This window comes from Sminthopsis crassicaudata, chromosome 5 (assembly GCF_048593235.1).
Source record: "Sminthopsis crassicaudata isolate SCR6 chromosome 5, ASM4859323v1, whole genome shotgun sequence".
NCBI lineage: Eukaryota > Metazoa > Chordata > Mammalia > Dasyuromorphia > Dasyuridae > Sminthopsis > Sminthopsis crassicaudata.
In genome coordinates, this window is record NC_133621.1 from 304,832,398 (window position 1) to 304,853,514 (window position 21,117).

General features: G+C 49.7%; 1 protein-coding gene across 6 annotated transcripts in view; it reads right to left on the reverse strand.

The window, feature by feature from the left end:
- SHANK3 (SH3 and multiple ankyrin repeat domains 3) overlaps nucleotides 1-21,117 on the reverse strand; it is a 72,622-nt gene that overhangs the window by 18,268 nt on the left and 33,237 nt on the right. For 4 of the 6 annotated variants that reach the window (XM_074271938.1, XM_074271937.1, XM_074271939.1 and 1 more), the window contains exons 19-22: nucleotides 12,528-12,617; nucleotides 11,309-11,439; nucleotides 10,210-10,294; nucleotides 3,029-5,294 (exon numbers count right to left, since the gene is read on the reverse strand). In XM_074271938.1, the coding sequence (XP_074128039.1) occupies nucleotides 3,029-5,294; nucleotides 10,210-10,294; nucleotides 11,309-11,439; nucleotides 12,528-12,617 (2,572 nt within the window). Of the gene's footprint in view, nucleotides 1-2,791; nucleotides 2,871-3,028; nucleotides 5,295-10,209; nucleotides 10,295-11,308; nucleotides 11,440-12,527; nucleotides 12,618-21,117 lie in introns of all 6 variants that reach the window. The other 2 variants (XM_074271941.1, XM_074271940.1) reach the window with 2 other exon arrangements.

Consider the following 21,117-nt stretch of genomic DNA (forward strand, 5'->3'; position numbering starts at 1 on the left):
TAGATGTGGACAGTCTCTAGAGAGGAATGATGGTCCAGCAGTTAAGGCCCTGCATCTTAGACCTGGCTTGAAAGGGAGTGGGGGGAGGAACAGAATTGGGACCAAGCTCCATCAAAGGAACAATCTTTAGATAAGCCAACCCATACATGATAGAACTCCAGGACTAGCAGCTGGGAAAAATCCCAGGTTTGGGGTGAAGGAGCCATTTGTCCATTCAGGGAAATGGTGACCAGGATGCAGGCAGGTTTGGCTCGGTTCCTCACTGTTGGCAAGCTTGTCTATTCCTAAGTAATCGGGGTTTGTTCCACCCTCCCCCCAGACAGGTACATCTGTATTGCACACCTGAGCATCTGCTTATTTCTGATCATAAAGGGGAACAGCTGTTAGGGCTGAGAAGCGAGGCAAGGGGAAGGCTGGTCTATAATCCATTTGCTCTCTCCTTCCCCTTATTAAAAATGTAGTGACTCTAGTAATTAATTAGTTACAGTAGATATGTTTGGGAGTCAACCCCTAAGGATGTGTGACAGTACACAGTGTAATCTGGCCAAGTAGAGGACAGAGGACAACATGGACTGAGGAAAAGGTCTAGTAGGTAGGAAGGCAGTGGTTTTGGATAAACAATAGGCAAATTTGTTGTGGGGTTGCTTGTGCCTCAGTTTACTGACATCTACAAAATATCTGAATGGTACAAGATGGCCTTTTCCATTAGCAATCTCTGATCCTGACTCCAGACTTGGAAACTGATTCTGAGATCACAGAGTGAACAAGACTTGAGTCATGGATATGAAAGGAAATGTCCCTCCTGAGAGGAACAGAGGCAGGCAGCCCGTGATCACAATCACAGCTCCAAGGTCTATGAAGAGTCCGGGATGTTCAAGGATCCTCACTGAACATTCAAACCAATTCAAAGTTTTGTGCCCAGAAGTGCCAAGATCACAGGTGGGTACTAACCACAAAGGGTGGGAAGGCCAAAGGCTGCATGACACCTTGATTTCTCTGGGTACAAGGTCCTGAACATTCATCAAGTAAGGAAAGACATAATAAGATGCTCTGAAGCCTTGGATCCCACCATCTGAGGAAGGATCAGTTCTAAGGGAGGGCTGCAGGCTAATTCCACTCTACACAATTTTCTGTCTAGGCTACAAATTATAAAAAATTACTAGGACATAGTCTCAAGTCCTTATCAGTCTTTCCTTAACCATCAATCCTGATTGGAACCTTTTGTATCACTCCTATCCAAGCTACTCAAGAGACTTAAGCAGCTTAGAAAGGACTCCATTGAAATTAATTAGGGTCATGACAAGACAAGAAAAAAGAAAGTACATATTTGATGAATTCGATTCATAGAATTTTTTTTTTCACCTTTGACCAGGCTGAAGAAAGACTCCTGGGAAGGAGTATGATCAAAGTGGTCAGAAATTCAGTGGTTTTAGGGAAATAATTCCTTGAGGTGCAGCTAGAAGTAGGGACAGGCACTTTTTGATGAATCAAAATTGTTACCTAGACCTTGCCCCTCTTTTTGATCTTGATAATAGGAAGTGTCTTTGTTCTTGAACGCAATAAATTGTAACTCAAGGATGGCTTGGGTGGAAAGCTTTTCAAAGGGAGCATGAATTTCTGTCTCTTCAGATTTTCTCTCTCTAAGCAAAGATGCTTACACTAATTTGATTTTTAAAATAATCTTTGGCAGATGTGTGCCTAAAACCTAAGAGTAAGAGTTTTTCTTCCAAACAAGAATAGAATTGGAGTTTCTGAACAGGGCCCTTCCCACCATCACCCCAGGAGTAAGGGGGATGGGACCAGGAAACATGGAGGCTGAAGAGCTCTGCAATTAGGTTGTGTGAAGGGGCCAGACATGAAGGGGTGAGAGCAGACAGATCTTACATACATAAGCCCCAAGTCACATTTCCACTGACATCTGTCCAACACTGCTTCCAGATTTTTTACAGAATCAAACAAATGGAGAGTTTGAAGGGACCTCTGAGGTCATTTAGTCCAACTTCCTTCTCCACCCAGGCCTCAAGCCTGAGATCCTTCTGTAGTAGCCCTGACAAGTGACCACCCAGCCACTGCTAGAAGAACTCCAGTGACCAGCAGTTCACTCCTACCAAGACTGCCCTCTGCCCTTTGGAAAAGCCCTACTGTGAGTAGAAAGCTGCCTCCCTGCCATCTGTAGAGGCTACCCGGCTCCCATTTCTATCAGATTCCCAAGTTCGCAAAGCATTTTATTCACAACAACCCTGTGAGCTAGGTAGTTCAAGCACCAATATGTCCATGTTACAGATAATGAAACAGGGTCAGAGAGGGATCACACAGTTACTAACAGTGCTCATGTCCAGGTCATTACTGAGTCTGAGCCCAGCCTTTACACTGCACCACACTGGCTCTCTCACCCTCTGAAGCTAAACCAACCCTGTCTAATTCCCTCGGAGCCACCCAAAGAGCCATTTTGAAGGGTTCCCACAGTTCTTGATGGCGGCAGCAGCCCCAGGAGGGCCAGAACCATTCAGGAAGCTAGAACTGTGGAGGAAGAGGGGCATGGGAGCTACAATACTGGCAGGCTCGGAGAGAATAAAACTGGAAAGACACACAAGAGGGATGGGGAGTGGACCTGGACTGAGCCAAATTCCAAGCAGGACCTTGGACAGTGCCCCGCCACGCTGACAAAACACTCCGGGTGAGGAGACCAGCCAGCCCCGGGAACCAGGGAGAGGGACGGTGTTAGGGGAGACATCCCGAGGGTGAGAGGGGTGGGCAAGAGGGAACTAAGGGCCCTAACCATTCTGTCTACCTGGAGCTCCGAGGCTCAGGGACAGGCTGGTGATTTCTCCTCCTCAGGCTGGGGCCGGGAAAGGCCTTTCTCATTTGGACTAGATGGACAGAGGATGCACCGGAGGACAGAGGAATGGACATAAAGGCACGGTTGAGAGGGAGGAGAGAGGGTAAATAGCATCCCCATGCCCTGGACGTGCCCACCTCCCGCTGCCCCGGCCCGCCCCGCGCCCTTCCCCACCCCCACCGCACTCACCGCGCAGCCACAGCAGGCGATTTCTTGAGGGGGTCGAGCAGGCCCCCCAGGCCTCCCACAGGCTCCTCCCCTAGGGAACGGGTGTCTTTGTTGAGCTGCTGCAGTCGGGAGCTCAGCTCGGTGATCACAGTCGGTTTGTCGTCTTCGGGGCCTGGGAGCCCCCGGCTCTCCACCGGGTCCCCCCACAGCTTAGACCTTCTCTGGAAGAGGTAGCGAGGGCGGGCAGGCCCAGCTCCGGAGGCCAGCCCGGCGGCGGCGGCGGCGATGAGCTCGCTGTCCGAGGACTGCTTGAGCAGGGGGTCCCTGAAGGTCACGGGCCCCTTCCCGAGCGGGGACTTGAGTTTCGGTTTCGGAGGCACAGGCGGCTTCTCGAGTACAAAAGTGTGTCCGTCAGCGAAGGAGGTGTGCGTGTCCGTGGGCTCGCCGCTCTCGGAGCTCAACGTGGACATGCTGGACACGGTGGAGATGGTGCTCGTGGTCTCCAGGTGAGGGTCGCTGGAGCTGCGCGTGTCCACCTCCTCCACACCAGAATCCGCGGCTGACTCCGGGGCGGGGGGCGCGTCACTGCTGGGCTTCCCTGAGGCTGGGCTGGGCGAGGCCATGGGGGAAGGGGCCGGCCCGGGGCCCGGGGGGGGCGTGGTCACCAGGAGGCCGTTGGCGAACTCGTCCGGGGGCGGCACCAGCCCGATCCTGGCCAGCTCTTCCCGGGTCTCCTCGTCGCTGGACGACAGTTGGGCGGGGGGCAGGGTCACGGCGAACACCGCGTCTGGCTCTTCCTCCGAGCTGCCCTGGCCCAGCACCGTTTCGGCGGCAGGGGGGCTGCTGCTGGGGGGCTGGGCCCGGGGGCTGGGCAGGGCCCCGGGGGCGGCCGCGGGGGCGGCGGCCGGAGGAGGGGCCTGGCTCAGCTCCGGGGCGTCCGGGGCGCTCTCCTCCGCCTCCAGCTCCCCGGGGCCCTGCCCGTTGCCCGTGGCGTGGACCACGATGAGGCCGGCGGGCCGCTGGAGCGACGTGTCCAGCACGCTGAGGATCATGGACTTCTTGTCGTCGGGTGTCTTCCTCTCCTCCCGCGGGGACTTCTCGACCTCTCGGCGGGCGGGGATGGGGCCCCACGCGGGGCCCCGGGGGGAAAAGGCCGGGGTGGGGGAAGCCAGGCCGCTGCGCTCTGGCTCTCTGCTCTGGATGTCCACAAAGAGAGGGGCCGGCCGGTCCGTGTCGGGACTGTGAACGGGAGTCGGGGATCTCGAGGGCACCTGGGAGGCCAGGGCCCGCTCCCGGGCGGCCAAGGCCAGGGCTAAGGGCGAGCTGGGGTCCAGGGGCTTGCCGGTCAGGGGGTGGATGAAGGTGGAGCCCACGGGGGAGGGGCTGGGGCTGCTGACCAATGGCTTGAGAGCGGAGACGGGCGAGGGGAGGAGCAGGTCGCGGCCACTGCCCAGGAGGCGCTCGTCGATGGACCGCGAAGGCTGCAGGGACGGCATCTCCCCGGTGGGGGAGCTGCCCTCGATGGCCCCCACGGAAAGGAAGACGGTGGAACGGCGCCTCTCATCCAGCCGCCGGTCTCGCTCCTTGCCGGGGCCGGCACCACCGAACGGGAGGCCGGGCGGTTCCCCGGGCGGGTAATCGAGCCCGCCGAGCCGGTGCCCTCGGCGAGTGGGCGAGGGCTCCCGGGGGAAGCTGCTGCCGCTGCCCCCCACGGCCAGGGCGGCCCGGTCTTGCGCTTCCTCCACCTGCAGCTGCTTCACCAGGGGGCTCTTCCGGCGCTGGGGCTTGGACGGGGCGAAGAGACTGGCACTGAAGGCGCCTAGGTTGGCGTAAGGGCTGTCCTGGCTGCCGGGCACTCGGGCCTTCCGCCTCAGTCGCTCGGGGGGCGTGGCCGCGGGGGGCGGCCGGCTGCTTTCCGCCATGGCTGGTTCGTGGGGCGAGTCCTGCAAGATGATCATGGAGCGGGCCCGCTTCTGGCGCTCAGGGTAAGGGAGAGGCCCGTGAGCGCCCAGGCCGGGGGCGTAGAGCCCAGGGGGCCCCGCCCCTCCCAGCCGGGCCTCCAGCCCCGGCTTGAAGCTGGATCTCACGGTGTCGTAGGCACGGCCTGGCGGGGGGGGCGGTGAAAAGGAGGGAGGTGGTCCTGTGTCGAAGTAGTAAGGGGAGGGTGGGGGGGGCGGGGCGGTCTGGGGCGGGGGCGGGATCCCGTGGCCCTCACGGACGGCATCCTGCATAGACGAACTCCTCGGGAACTTCCCCTCCAGGAGAGAGGCCAGCTTCTCATCTTCCCCTACGGAGGGACCGGCAGTCAGGCCCGGGGACCCGGGGTGAGGCCTGGGGAGGGAGAGGGGGCGGGGGGCGTGGGGGAGCAGTGGAGACTTGGAGGCCCCTGAGAGACGTGATTGGCAGGAGGACAGCTACGGGAGGAAGGAGGGAGCTCGACAAGCGGGGCACTTAGCTACTCTCTGACCCAGAAGCACTCCTCAGAGGGCAGCCCTGACGGGGGTCCCGCCGGCCTCCGACCGGTCCGGGACCGAGAGCTGGCAAGAACTGCAAGTCGTGCCTCGGGGCCAGGTCTCGGCAAGTGTGCCCTAGGGCTCTACTCTCAGCCCCATTTTCTTTAACATTTTTATCAATGACTGGGCTGAAGGCATAGATGGCAAGCTGATTAAATAGGCAGATGACACAAAGCTGAGAAGGAGAGCTTAACACATCGGGTTATACAATCCGGATCCAAAAATATCTCTGCAGGCAAGAACGTAGGGCCGAGTCAAAAGAGATGAGATTCAACCGATAGATGGAAAATCGGAACAGTGAGAGCCCCGGAAAAGCCAAGGCAGAATGTCAATTCTCCCATTTCCTAACAATTAAAGCGTGAGTGGGAGGGGCAGGGCACACCCTCAGTGGAGGCCGAATACGGAGAGTCGAGGCCAGGAGGTCTTGGAGGACCTTGGAAGCCCCTTCTGCCCTAGTCTAAGGATGAGCAAGAAATGCCCTTCTGCCTTCTCTACCCAGAAGTCATGGGGCTCTGGATCTCAAGAAAAGTGGCTCAAAAGAGAGCCCAGGCCTTCAGAGAAGAGGCAGAGAAAGCCCGGGAGTTCAGGTGGGGGCCAGAAGAGACACATTGCTAAGGTAACCAGTGCAGCTGAGCCGGAGAGGCGGATGATCTGAGCCAGGAAGATACAGACTTCTTAGGGGAAGCGTGTATCAAGCTGTCGCAAACATGGAGAAGCATCACGCAGCCCTGAGAGAACATGGCAGAGGAGGCGTCACTGGCAAACCCCAGAGGGATGACTGGGGCCACGGAGAAGGGGAAGGGGGGAGGGGATCTGCCTCAGAAAGATAGGAGATGGGATGGGGTTGGGGAGGAGAGAAACAGAGGGAGCAAGGATAATAAAGACCCAGGCAAGAGAGCAAAGATAGTAAGTGGGATTCGTGGACAAGATGAGGGATGCTGGAATAGTTTTGTCTGTCAGGCAGGAGGGAACCCTTCAGAGAACCACCATGCAGGAACAACCATTGCCATCTTAGACTTCCCAGGGTGAGAGGAACAAGTAGCACCTTGAGATTTACAAAGCACCCCCTTCATACCAAGAATCAAAGTATAAAAACAAATATAAAAAGTATACAGAAGAAATATTTTTCAGATGAAGAAACTGAGGTCCAGGTAAATTACAGGATCACAGAGAGAGAGCTCTAAGGGACTTCGGCATCCATGTAGTCCAATCTCCCCATTTTACAAATGGGGAAACTGAGGCATGAAGAAATTATATCTCATCCAGGATCAACAAAACTAAAAAGTGCAAAAGATGCCATCTGTTGATTACCAAGAAGCACGTGACTTGACTGGTAGAACATAATGAGCTTTGTGTCTCCCTTGTATGTGTTAAATTCATAAATGCCTTTAAAAGATTCGATAATAGAGCTTTCTTCAGCCATTTTCTATTAATATTTAAAGGATGAACCAAGGAGCTAGATAACTACTTGCCAGATGTTTGCTAGGACAATGGGGGCCAACTCAGACAAGTCAAGATGGAAGAGGGCTTCCCTATAAATGGTGGGGTCCTCTAGATACTTCTATTTGTGCAATTTGGGGGAGAAATACACTGAGGCCTCCTAAATGAGAAAGCCACTCAAAAGAATGTGATCTGACCATCCACACAGGGAACTAAGTGGATGAAAGTCTTATTGTTCAGATTATAATTTACAGTTGAGTGAACCACCTATTTCACCACAGGCAAATGACATCTCTCTAAGCCTTTATTCCTACATCCACAAAATGGAAATTAAAAAAGCTATAGCACTTTCTACATAAGTTGTGAGGCTCCTAGTGACATGTAGATAAAGCACAATGCTATATAAATACCAGTTACAAATTACTTTTCTGGTGGTCAGAGTAATCTTGGATCATATGATGAAAGTTCTCTCGTGATATCTTGGGTAGCCAATACAGCTGGACAACAAGGGAGGTGCTTAATCGAATGAAAGGAAGAGAGGAGGCTAGACTGCCTTTGGGAAACTGTGTCTTGCTCTCAGCAGTCCTACCCTTTCTGAAATAAAAATATATCTTAATTGGCAGTATCCTTCCTATGATGTTAAATAGTAGCGCATCATAATATACCATCCTCCCTGAAGAATCAAAACTACAGGCCTTCTCTGAAAAGCAGTGAAGAGACAGAAGGGAAAATGATGTTCACAGAGTGGCATTAGAGGGGGTTTCAGAAAATGGCTGAATGGCACATTAAGGGATGGGAGAGCATGTTCATCATGTAAGGAAAGCAAGAGAAAGGCTTTCAGACAACATTGAGGAGCCCTTCTATAAAGAATATATGGAACAACATGAGCAAGAGATGAAAATGGGCATGGGTAACCGAATGAGAAGGTATGGGTGAACTGAGAGTTGTACCTTGGAGGGCACAAAATTGGAGGGGGACCACCCTCACCCAGATTCATAATATCTTGCAAGTTCCCTGGTGGCAGTATCTATGTTTGATAGATTTCTGTATTTTTCCCATAGCACCGGCACAGGACTCTGCACTCAGCAGATAACTAAATTTAATTGATGGGATTGAACTGAATTGAATCAAAGAAAAGCCAGGACTAGATATGTCTTAGAATAGATGCAAGATACAAAGCCAAAAGAGCTGATCTAGGGTACCTTGAGGGTAAAGGGGAAAATTGACATAAGGTAGGGTAATAGCAGGTAAATAACCAAGACTGGCAGAGACCTGAAACCACTCTGACAGGATGACCTAGGATTGGCTGTCAATGGAGGTTAAGGACAACAAAAATGATTTTTTTTTTTTAGCCACGGACAGTACTGATGCTCAAAAGTGGATGGAATGATTAATGGAGAAAAGGCAGAACTATTCAATCTTATCTGGGTCTGTTTTTTTTTTCTTATCAAAGGGAGCAATGCATAGTCTTGAAAATATAAAATAAGAAAGTGAAACTCAAAATAACTTAGGGGACAGTAAAAAAAAATCCCTTAATGACCAGATGAATAACACACCAGAGGGATGAATGGTTTGGAATATGAACTTGTTAAGCCACTGTGATCTTTGAAAGTTGTGGCAACCAAAAGAACCACCATAGGACTGAAGGGCGGCAAAGGTTACCCTGATTTCCAAGAAGTTTATTAAATATCAATGAGGGCAGCTGTTAGGGAACACCAAGAGCTAACACGGGTTCAAGAATAGGTTATGTCCAACTAGCCTTGTCTAAGCATAATCTCCTGAGATTTCAGTACTACATTGGACAAAGTCCAAAGCTTCTTTCCTGAGCAAGAGGAAGGTGGATTGCAATGCAGCTGGATGGATTAAAAACTGACAGAATGACCCCAGTGCAATGAGGAATCTCTAAATTAATGGGTTGATGTCAACTGGAAAAGAGGTCTCTGGGAGAAACCTTGAGGATTCTGTTTTCTAGAATTCAGCATTGTTATGAAACATTTGGATGAAGGCATAGATGTAAAGTTCATCAACCTCACTCTTCTGGGAGAAGTAGTTAATATGTTGGGGAACAGATAGCAGGATCTCTCCAAATCTTGACAGATTAAAATGATAGATTAAATTAAGGCAATCATAATAGGGATAAAGTTTGTTGGTTAAAAATGAATCAACTACACAAATACAAGATTTCTTGTTTGCAAGAAATCTTCTGTTTTGGTGGCTGAGCTCAATGGACCAAACATGGACCCAAACGTATGGTCAAAAAAAAAAAAAAAAAAAGCTATCACCATCTGAGATTCCATTAAAAAAGAAAAAACGGATGATAAGAGACAGAGCCAGAGAAAGAGACAGACAGAGAGAGAGAGATGGAGAGACAGAGAAAGAAAAACAGAGAAGAGGGAAGGAGAGACAGGCACAGAATGTGTGCCCATGACTAGGAAGGTGGTCCTCAGACCACATCTGATCACTACAAATGAGTACATCTAGCAGAAGGTGGCTAGGATAATGAAGGCCTTGAGTTCTTGGGACTGGGGACATTTAGCCTGGACCAGAGAAGATCCTGAGATTCATATGCCAGCTGCTTCAAGTAGGTAATGGGCTTTCATATGAAAGACACATCAGATCTCCTGACTTGATGTCAGAAAACAGAACCTAATGTGGTTCAGAGGAAGATTTAGAGGGAAGAGGAAGCCATCTAACCATTGAAACTATTCTAGCGTGGACGGTCCCCTCATAGGACCAAGCAGATACACCTAAGGTAGTGAGGCCCTCATCACTGGAAATATTTATATGAGGTTTCACAACTATCTGATAGGGATGCTATAAAATAAACTACCTTGAGAGGGGCGCTAGAAGAGATGGTATCTAAGGTCTTTGCCAGATATAGACAGACGGGGAGAGGTCATTAGTGACAGGATTTGTCAGGGGAGGACTATAGGAGAAATGCCGATGAAAGAAGAACTGACCATAGACACCTTCCAACCCTCAAAAGTCAGGGTAAGATGGCATCATAGGCAGGGCCCATGGGTCTCCATATCCCAATTTCCCATTCCCATGAGAACCTCATGACCTGCTTTGACCCCTCCCCATCCCTTCCAAAGTTCTATTCCCAGAGATGCTCATATCTTTCTAACAATTGATTCCCCTAATTCCCAGACTCCCCAAATTCTCATGATCCTACCATCAACCTCATTCCTCCATACCCATGAAATATACCCATCCCATCCCATTCCTTAGAATCCGCCATGGCCATACCTACAGACTTGGTGCGTGGGATGCCCTTTCGAAGGGATCCAGGAAGCTTCTCAGAGCCAGGGAGGCCCTGGCGTTCAAACAAAGACTGAAGGGGGAAGAAAACATGGATGGAGTGAGTTAAGCACCAAAGGACCTGCCTATAAATACCTCCAGATATACTATCCACAAGCATTCCATACCCCCCATTAGGGGGTATTCTCTATAACCCCCCAGTCTGTCACCCAACATCCTATTTTATCCCAACGCCCCCAACTTCCCCCATACTCATCCCCTGGATCCTCTCTAAAACCTTAAGTCTAACACCCTCATCAATCTACCGACATCCCCAAATACTGCTATACCACTCCCCAGCCACAATTCCTATGCTGACCTCAATGACCCCCTCTATAATATCCACAAGCATCCCACACAATTCCTGTATCTCCCCATGGTGCCATGCAACAATCTATACTGATCTAATACCCTCAAATTTCCCCCATACTGATTCCCTGATCCTTTCTAAAATCTCCCAACACCTTACCAATCTACCAACATCCTGCTATACTACTCCCCAGCCACAATTCCTATGTTGACTTCAATGACCCCTGTTATTTCTTGATCACATCCATACCAACCTCCTATGACTGGTCAATAACTAGTAGAACCATACCTGCATTGATCCTACTATGACATCTATAATTCCCATTTTCTGTGAATGTCATGACCTCGAACCCAATGCACAGATTCCTGTGACCTCTGAACTCTTCCCTCACCAGCCTATAATTCTACTCTTAGTGGTTCCCATTGCTCACACTGACCTAGACTAGCCCCTGTAAGTCCACTCTCAGTAAATCCAAGTATAATTGACAAGGATCTCAGTGGTTCATCTCCCCTTTTCCTTGCAATCTCAGTGACCCTTATGGCAACATTCACACTGAATCCCACAGCCCCACTCCCCTAGACTCTAGTCACCCAACCCACTCTTGCTGAGTCCTACTGACGATAGCCCCCTGACTCCACTACCAGTATCACCCTAGGGCCGTTCAGTGGCCTTGCTGCCAGAGCACCCCTCCCACCGCTTCCACGTCCCATTCCCAACAGCCTCCATAATTCCACTCACACTAATCTCCGCGGGAGTGATACGCCGACTAGTGGGCCGCTGCTTGACAGTGGCCGCCCTGGAGTCAGCATCTGCGATGTCCGGTCTCAGTGTGGGCTCTGCAGCTGCCGCCAGGATCTCATCCAGCTTCTCTGTATAACCCAAAGGAAGCGGAGGCTAAGTGGCCCATGATTTCTGGTGTTTGATCCCTGACTCACCCTTTCCCCAGTTAGGTGAAAATAGACACCAGAACCAGGTATAGACAAGATGGACAGTTCCCCAGGGTGCAGCATACAAGGGGTCCATCTGCTGGGTCATAATTCAAGTTTCCCACAAATCATTTATTTCGCTTTAAGTTGCTCCCATTACAGTAAAGTCTCAAAACATGCTGGGGCAACACAGGTGGAATGGGACTGAGGGGTGGGGAGAATTTTCAAGCCTTTCCCTGGATGCATGAATGCCTTATCCAGTTCTGTGGACTCCCCAGAGGGCTTAACGCCATTTCCTGAATTCCCCACCACCATCCCACCAACCCTCATACCTAAGTCTCCTCCCCCATCCCACCCTCAGTTTTTCCAGGAGCCAAACCACACCAGAAATACCCAACCCCATGTAGGAAATGACTGCCCAGCTGTGGCAGTCCCTCCTAGGTCTGAACCAGGGAGAACTGTTCCCACAGATCAGAGCTTCTCCCAAATGCTCCTGACTCCCCTCAGGGGCCCCTCCACCTGGAAATTTAGCCTAACATTCACAACTTTAAGGATGCCCCCATTCTTGAATCCTTGAATCCATCAACCAGTTGACCAATAAACACTTTATTAAGGAAGTGCTCTGTCCCACCCCCCTGCCCTGAGTACCCTGGGGTGGGAAGGAACCAAACTCTCCTCCCTCCCACCTACCAAGGGCAGAGGAGACTATTGAGCAGGACCCCAGGGAGCACCATTCCCTGGAGAAGGTGGGACACAGGAAGGGAATTCCCCTTTGAGGGAAAGCTCCCAGCAGCAAGGTCCCCACCAGAGGGCAAGGTCCAAGACTGGTAGCAATACCACATTTTTTTTTTGGCAAGTTTTGTTCAGTAAGCTCCATGCTGTACTAAGGGTACAGGCCCTTGCAGCTAGCTAAAGACCCTGCAGTCTAAAGGAGGAACAGCCAAAGGAGGAAGCAGCTTTGTTAGGCAACAAGCCGGCAGCTTCCCAGAAGATAGCAGCCTGGAGGGGGGAAACAAGAGAGGAAAAGTTACCTCGGGCAGACTGGGGGTAAGCTGGCGTGGGGGCTTTGGTGCTCTCGGCTGCAAGGCGCCCCAGGAAGGCGTGGCTTTCTCTTTTCTCTTCTGCCTCATGTGGAGAAAGGAAGAGGAGCTCTGAGGGCAGGGAGGTTGGAAAGGCAACCTAAGGCCATCCCTGTGATGAGCAGGAAGCAGTCACAGAAAGGACTCTCTCCTCAGAGAAGTAAAAGGCGCAGGCAGCTGAGGGAAGCAGGCTGGAGGGGGTTGGTGCTGAGCTAAGGTAAGCAGGCTGAGTTACAAAGGAGCATCCTAACCAGGGTTGCTACATCAGAATACATTCTAACAGTTCAGCGATGGGGAGAAAGGTACCGACTTGTACCTCGGGCCTCTGTGGCCTTTAAAATCTGTCCTCCAAGAATTACTGGTAGTAGAGGTCAAAACTATTTAAAGTAACATTTGTTTTTAAAGATTTCTTTTTAATAACACAGACTAAGTAGTGGAAGTTATTAAATTAATTAATCCAGTGAGTGGGCTGGAGCAGAAAGCCACCATCTGGAACCTGTCTCCCAGCTTCCACTATCACCTCCAGGTGGCCGCCGCTCAAGGCTCTACATCGAGGGGAAGGAGAATGTGGCGTCTCCCACTTCACCTACATTTTCAGCTACCTGTTGAACACCTACACCTCGATGTCCCACTATTACCTTAAACTCAACATGGTCAAAATTCAATTCAATCTTTCTTTGCTGATTTCTCGATTTCTGTTTATAGGACTGGCTATCATTCATTCATTCATTCAACAAGCATTTATTAAGTCTGTATGTGTAAGGCACTGGTAGCGGTGCTGGGGAAACAGACAAAATGATCTACTAGCCCCTGCCCCCTGGGCTCTGATCATGCCCCCAATCCCAGTCCTCAGGAACCAAAGGACAGAGTCCAAATTCCTCCATTAGGCATTCAAGGCTCTCCACGATCCCCCACCCCCCATGGCTCCCTAACTCACACTCTCTATTCTAGCCAAACTGGATCCACCCAGATTCCTTCAGCTATCTACTCCTTCCCACCTGGCAAAGCTGGAAATGTTCCTTTGTCTTCAGGACCTATTGGTGGAAGAGAAGGCTTTAGTGGAGCCAGACCTGGCTTGAAAACGTCAACAAAGGGGCCTGGTCACGTTGCATCAGCCAGCACCCAGTCCTCCAAATTTTAGAATCAATGCTGTAGAGCGTGGTCTGGGTGGAGTCAGAAGCCCAGAGTTCAAATCCCAACTCTCTTGTTGGGTGACTATGAGCAAGTCATCTCCAGCTTTAAATATCACGATCTGAGGAGTCACTTTGGGGGTACGGCATCTGGGCACACCTGATGGAGCCCGCTGAGAGGTGATTGGACATCTGACCTGGCAGCGGACCAGAAAGTATTAGAAATGACCAATGCTGGGTGTTGCCTTGGGATCCCTGTCACTGAAATTCTTCAAGCAGGACTCAGGTAATAGAACTTGTGTGATTTTGGCCAAGCGTCTTCATTGTCCTCAGCCTCAGTTTCCTCAGCTGTGAAATGATTTGGAGACTGGACAAGATAGCTAGAGATCTAGGTTCCTAAGGCTTCTGGGCAGTGTCACATAGAGCGTTCTTATGCAGGTAAGCAGATTCAGTAGGAAGATCTGCTTTAGATTCCCTATGGGAGCTCATTTAAATCCCTTCTTCCCTCTGACTCAGGCTCCTCATTAGATGGTCTCTGGGGTCCCTTTCAGATCTAAGTATCCCTGAGAGGGCCCTTCCAGCTCTAAACCTGTAGTTCTGACCCTTGCAATCACAACCAATGAGAGCAGTGAGGATGCTGATCCTTACGCCCTCTTCTAGGGAGAAGGCCAGCCACAAGAAATATGGACAGGCAAAGCCGGGAGGCCTACAGCGAGGCTTCTTTCTTCTGCCATGGCCTTCTGAGGTGTCTTTTAAGTCTCTGTCAACAGATGGTGCTCAGAAAAACCCAGACTCCCTCCACACACCTTCTCTGGGGAAACCTGAGATGTGGAAGGCATGAGGATGGCTGGCTGCTGGATGGGATGGCAACCTCCAAGAAGAAGGGCAACATGGGGGTCCACAAGGGATAGGGGCAGAGGCCCACCATTGAGGGCTGCCCATTCCATTTCTTCCCTTGACTGACCTGAACCATACCTATCCTATAGATAGAGTCCTGCCTCCTCCAGGTAGCTCCCCACTCCTCCATGATCCCAATGGCCCATCTTCTCTCAGAGTCCTGAGTTTTAGTTAAGCCTGCATCACAACCCCAGCCAGTTCCTACCTCCTCTAGGTAGCTCTCACTCCTCCGTGATCCCAACAGAGTCCTGAATCACAATCCAGACCAGTTGTACCTACATGGACCTTATCTCCCTAATAAAGCCTTCTCCTGAGGAGATCCAGAGCTCACAAATCAGTCTTTGCATCTATCTCTCTCAGTGCCTCAAACAGAGCTTTGAACAAAACAGGTGCTCAATAAAGATGACCCCAAAAATGGTGAATGAATGAATGAATGACCCCTGAAGAAAAAAATCTGTTTCGGGGCTCAGGTCGTGCCTTCCTCCCACCACCTGGTGACTGTTCATCAGGGCTGCAGACACCCAGAGTCCCTTGTGGTTAGCTGGAGCTATGGAACAGAAGCACAAAATTACAGCAGACACACACGAGGAGGGAGGCTGAGGCACAGGAAGCTTGCTCCTTGGGAGGAGGAGGAGGCGCCAAGGATTCAGCTGCTCTGAACACACTCCAGGTTCAGGGCCCAGAGCCAGGAGCCTCAAAGACTTTGCAGAAAGGATTATGGACACAAGGTCAGGAACTTCTAGTGAAGAAAGAAAAAAAGACGAATGCCATGGAGCTTAAAGTGGTCAGATGTTAACCCGATCCTCAAAAGGGAAAGGAAAATGTTTTCTGCCAACTAGAGGCTTGGGAGCTTGATATCCAACCCTGGCAAAATGTTAGAAGCATTAGAGGGATTAATCATGAGCACTTAGAAATGGAAACAGCCATCGCCTCGAGGTAGCCAGGGAAGGAAGGGTCATCTGAAAGCCGCCTGGCCGTGCCATAACATCCTCCCTTCTGTTGACAGCATTACACAATCAAGGAAGCACCGGGAGTAGAGGCTTCCTGCATTTCAGCAAAGCATGGACCAGAGCCTCTCATGATACCCAAGATGAAAGATGCGCGTTAAATGATCCCACGATCTGGTGGGTTCTGAACCGGTTCAGTGGCCAAATCCCAAGAGCGGCAATTAATGAGGAGGTGCCGGGCAAGTTCAAGTAAAATATCCTTGACTGTCGGCTATTCCAAATGCTTATCAGTAGCTTCTATGAAGGTACAGGTGGTATACTTCTCAAATTTAAGAGCGGCAGCGCAAAGCTGAATGGGAGAGTTCCCATTCCCAGTGAAAAGACCCTCATAGGTACAAATGATAAGACGAAAGCAACAAGGTGAGATGTAACTGAAACAAAGGCAAAGACCTAGACTGTGGTCCCAAAATTCAATTGCACAAAAACAAAATGGAAATGCAACTAGACAAAAGTCCATAGGTAATGGAGACAGCTCGGTGGCCCAGTGGATAAATCCGGAAGAACTGAGTCCGGAAGAACTGAGCTCAAATATGGCCTCAGACTTCCTAGCTGTGGGACCCTGACATGTTTACCTCAGTTTCAAGGAAATAGCAAGCCATTCCAGCATCTTTGCCAAGAAAACCCCCAGACAGTATGGATCATGGGGTCACAGAGAGTCGCACATGACCACACAACAAAAGGTTGAACTCAAGTGTCATCAGAGCAACATGGCAGCCAAGCAAACAAACAAAGCCCCGAACTGAATTGACCATAAGTCTCATCCACAAAAAAAGCCAATGCACTGGTCATGTGGGTCCTAGTCAGACCAGTCTGGAGGAGCACTGTGCTCAGTTCTAGGAGTCGAATCATTTCTAAAGGTGTTTTGACAAGCTGGAGCACGGCCAATAGAGATGATCATTCTATTGGTTGAAGGATTTAGAGGCATTTAACCTAGAGAAGAAACGAGCAAGCAAGGAAGTGATGGATGTTTCCAAAAGTTTAGAGAGCCATCTTGTGTCAGTGAGATTAGCCATGTTCCGCTTGGGGCAGAAAGGATGAGTGGATTGTGGTTCAACATAAGAAAAAATAAAAGCTGTCCAATGATAGCTCAGTGTTTTATCTTACAGGTAGTGAGCCCCTTGTTGCAAAAAGTATTAAGCAGAGGCTATGTGGCCTCTCCACCTCTCTGGTCCTTTCAGAAACTGTCCTAACTTCTTGTACAGTACAAAAATCACTGGTCTAAAGTTCAGGTCTGGTCTCAGTTCTGCAAAAAACTAAGTTGGACAAATTCATTCGTCTTTACAGGCCTCATCTGTAAATTGAGGGGGCTGGGCCCAATGGCCTCTGAACCTCCTTTCTCCTTTGTTTCTACCAGGCAGATGAAGTGTAAGCAAATGAGGATCATTGTCCCCAATGGTCTTTCCTCTGGTTTTTCCTCAGTTTCTCTGCATGTAATGTGAGCCTTTGTCTCTGGCTGTGGGAAAGGCTTTGGATTAATCCTCTGAAGGATTGAAGACAATCATCCTCTCTCCCTGGGGATGGTAGGAAGGGCAGAATGAAAAGAACACCGTCTGTATGTGTATGAGGGAGGGGAGAGGACTAGACCCAGTCTAAAGCTGCTTTCAAAAGGAGAAAGAAAAAGTCCTAGTTTTCCTTAAAGGGAAGTGGGGTGGGATAGCAATATGGTATGGATGGGGGGGGGGGGGCGGGGAACTGTGTGGGCATGAGGTGAGGATGGGGAGAAAATGGGAAGGGGAATCTGGGGAGGGATAGCTGTAGCCCTGGGTGGGGGCCATGGATTCCTTACAAGCAGGTGACTCACCCCCTTTCCTCCTCCGAATTGAGGCTTGGAATCAAGAAACAGTACAGGGGGTGAGAGGCAATCTTTCTCCCTCAGTCCCTTGGGACCCCAGCCCACTATCCCCCATCTTTAAGGTTCTCCCCAATTCCACATCCCCTTTTTTTTATACTCCCATCCCAAGCCCCCCAACCCTCCCTCCTCGCAGCCTGCATTCCCCCTTCCTCTAACACCCCATCCCCCAGAATTTTTCCCCCTATCCCCCTCCTCTAGCACCCTATCACCCCTCTTTTAGCACTATGCCCTCCAATATGGCTTCCCAGACTGTGGGCAGAGGGTGCTCTCTCTAGAGGCTCACACAGCACCTAGGTGAGGAGGGTGTGAATAAACCGCTCCAGGAGTAAACACTGAAAGATGCACACCCACACGCACACTCACACAAACACACCCATCTGCACACACTCTAAAGAAAGGGCTGAGCCACTACTCTGAAACTATACAGGCTTTTAAAAAATATTCCAAAAGGGGGGCAACTAGGTGGTGCAGTGGCTAGAGCACTAGCCCTGGAGTCAGGAGGACCTGAGTTCAAATCTAATCTCAAGACTCTTAACACTGCCTAGCTGTGTGACCCTGGACAAGTCACTGAACCCCAACTGCCTCAGCCAAAAACAAACCAAAAAAAAAAAAAAAATTCTAAAAGAAAAAGCTTTAAGAAGCAAGTCTGGAAAGGAAGCCCTTAAGCTGGATAATGAATCACCTTCAGAATTCTGCCCAAAGTGACTTTACACAAAGGGAAACAGAAGTATAGTGGCAAGGAGACTGTTTCCTGATTGGAAAAAGACGGTCCCAGAAGGCCTTGAAGGACATGTGTAAGAGCAGAGGCCTCCTCCACTTCTCTGCCAGGAGCAAAGTAGAAACTGGACCCCCTAGACTCTCCTGGGAAAGGAGACTGAACAGAGAAGGCAAGCTAGAGCAATTGGGGGGCAAAAGGAGGCAAGTTAAGTTAGCACCTCTTCCTCTGGACCAGCCAATCCAGGAGGGGAATGGCCCAGCCCAAGGCCCAAGCTCCTCTGAAGCCAGCCACAAACCAAGAGGATGATGGTAAAGGCTCAAGTCCAATAGGAAAGCCCTCAGGGACATGTTTGAATTTGAAATTAATCAATTTGTCCTCATTACGGGTTCCTGCATTGAGGACTGAGCATCTTCTCCATACCCCAGAGCTGCCATATGCTTTAGGGCTCGGGACTTAAAAATCCCCATTCTACGGAGAAGAAAGCTGATTCTCAGAGAAGTCAGTGTAGGCTTGCCTAAGGTCACATAGGAAATAAGAGGCAGAATCAGGATTAGAATGTGATTTTGTCTCTTCTGCTTTAGAGAGAGGGGTGCATCCTCCTGTCCAGGGCCACTCTCTCTCCTTGGGCCTTCCACCCATCTCCTTCATCCCTCATCTCACCCCTTCCCACAATCATGTCCTCTCCTCTCTAGACCTCCGGCCTCTACTTGCCCACTGCCACTCTTTCTTTATCCCCTGTGTAATTTGGCTTCTGATCCCAACACTATTCAATCTCCAGAGTCCACCGCCCAAACCCCTTCTCTCCTGAAAACTGTCTAGTCACATAAAGAACGGGGTCTCCCATGGCTAGAATGACATCAGGTTTACCAAGCGCTCTCCTCAATGCACTCCTGGGGGGCAGGAAGGCAAATAGGACTCTGGAGGGTCAATGACTTCTCTGAGAGCATCTGAGGTAGCATTCAAATAAGTCCTGTGTTCCATACACACACACACACACACACACACACACACACACACACACACATCCATTCTCAAATGCACAGGCATGTACAGCAATACACACACAAACACACACATGCACACACACACACAACATACACAGAGACATCCATCCTCAAATGTACAGGCATTTACAGCAACATACATATACACACACAAACACACATACTACACACTATATAGGCAAATGCAGACCGTCACATAGTGAGAGCTGGCAGGTGGTCCACACTCCGTATCACTCCAGCACCAAGGGAGAAGCTGACCTTGCATCTGAAGAGGTGGAGGATACTGCCTTATTTCCATGGTTAGTGTCTTTCTATTTCTTAAAGGCACACCCTAAGCCTCATACCCAAACAATATAATCTCCCTCTCCTTCCAGATTTCTAAAGACTTTGGGCTCGATCCCTCCTTCACCCCTTTAGTACATCTTACCCTAGCTGACATCTGTGGGCACATCCTGGGGCATCTTTGGGAATGTGAGTCCTTTAGGGCAGGGGCCAGCCTTCTGAAATTAAGGTGTCCCCAGTGTCTGGTACACAGTAGGCACTTAACAGATACTTATATAATTAATGAGGCAATGACTTTTAATTCAATCTAATAAACAGATATTAAACACAAAGATTAATGAAACTAGATCCTGCCCTTCAAAGGGATGAAATTTAAGTTTCCTTAGTACCAAGGGCTGAGTGCTGGAGCTAGAGAAACCAATACTATGTGTGAACCAACTTAATGTCAGGCCACTGCAAGGGGCTGTACTAAAAATTGGGATTGTGTGTGTGTGTTTGTGTTTGTGTGTGTGTGTTTGTGTTTGTGTGTGTGTGTGTGTGTGTGTGTGTGTGTGTGTGTGTGTGTGTGTGTGTGTGTAAGAGAAAGAGAGAGAAGAATTGAGTTGTTGTCAAGACAAACTCCAAACCACCAGAACAGCAGGAGGAAATGGATGACAAGTTCTTGACACACATCACAAAGCTGGCACAGCAAAGACTACAACAGTGATGAGAGACTCCAACCACCAAGACACCTCCCTCTCCTTTACTTCTCCTCATTTTACCTCTCTTTCCTCTCCTCCCCTTTCCCTCCCTCTCTCAAACTGTTAAATTATCATTCCATCTTTCAGAAGGGACAAGAAGTAGCCCAACTACTGTGCACATCATTCTAACCAAAAGTCAGAAAAATTGGCAAGAGGCGGCAGAGGGTAATAAAAAGAACACAGGACTTGGAATTGGGAGGCTGGAGTTCATGACTCAATTTAAAGCTTATTAGCTGCATAGCCTAAGATAAGGCATGCTTCTTCCCAATGCCTCAGTTTCCTCAATTGTAAAATGGGAATACAATTTCTCACATATTTTACCTCATCAGGCTACTGAGACCAAAACACTGCAAACCTTGGACTCCACTGAGTCACCAAGGAGAAAATGCTGATTAATAAACTGACATTCTTTTACCCTTGACTCTGTACTATTTAGCATTTTAAGTGCTTACTTGTAAGATAGCTTAGATGAGCTGTTTATTATTCAATTTGTAGAAGGCAGAACATTGGTTGGGATTACTAACATAGCACAGAGAGGAGTGATGATTCCAAGAGATCCTGACAGGATGGAACCTGAGGCTCAAGCTAACACATTCACAAGACCTAAAACTGAAAGGGAGATGGAGTAAAATAAGCCCCCTTTTTTTTTTTTTTACAAATGAGAGCCAGAGAACCCAAGATCACTCACAATGAAATCCAATAGGGATCAATGTAAAGTCCTGTGCTTGGGCTCAAAAAATCAATTTCTCAAATATCAGATGAAAGAAGGAGGTTTGTTAGATACATGGTTCTTGTGAAAAGGATTGGGGTGGGGAGTGTCTGGAGAGGGTCAAGAGCACTCAAGAAAGTTTTCATATGCTCTCAAGCAATAGTTGTACCACTGTATCCTATGACTCCCCAGGTCTTTCCATC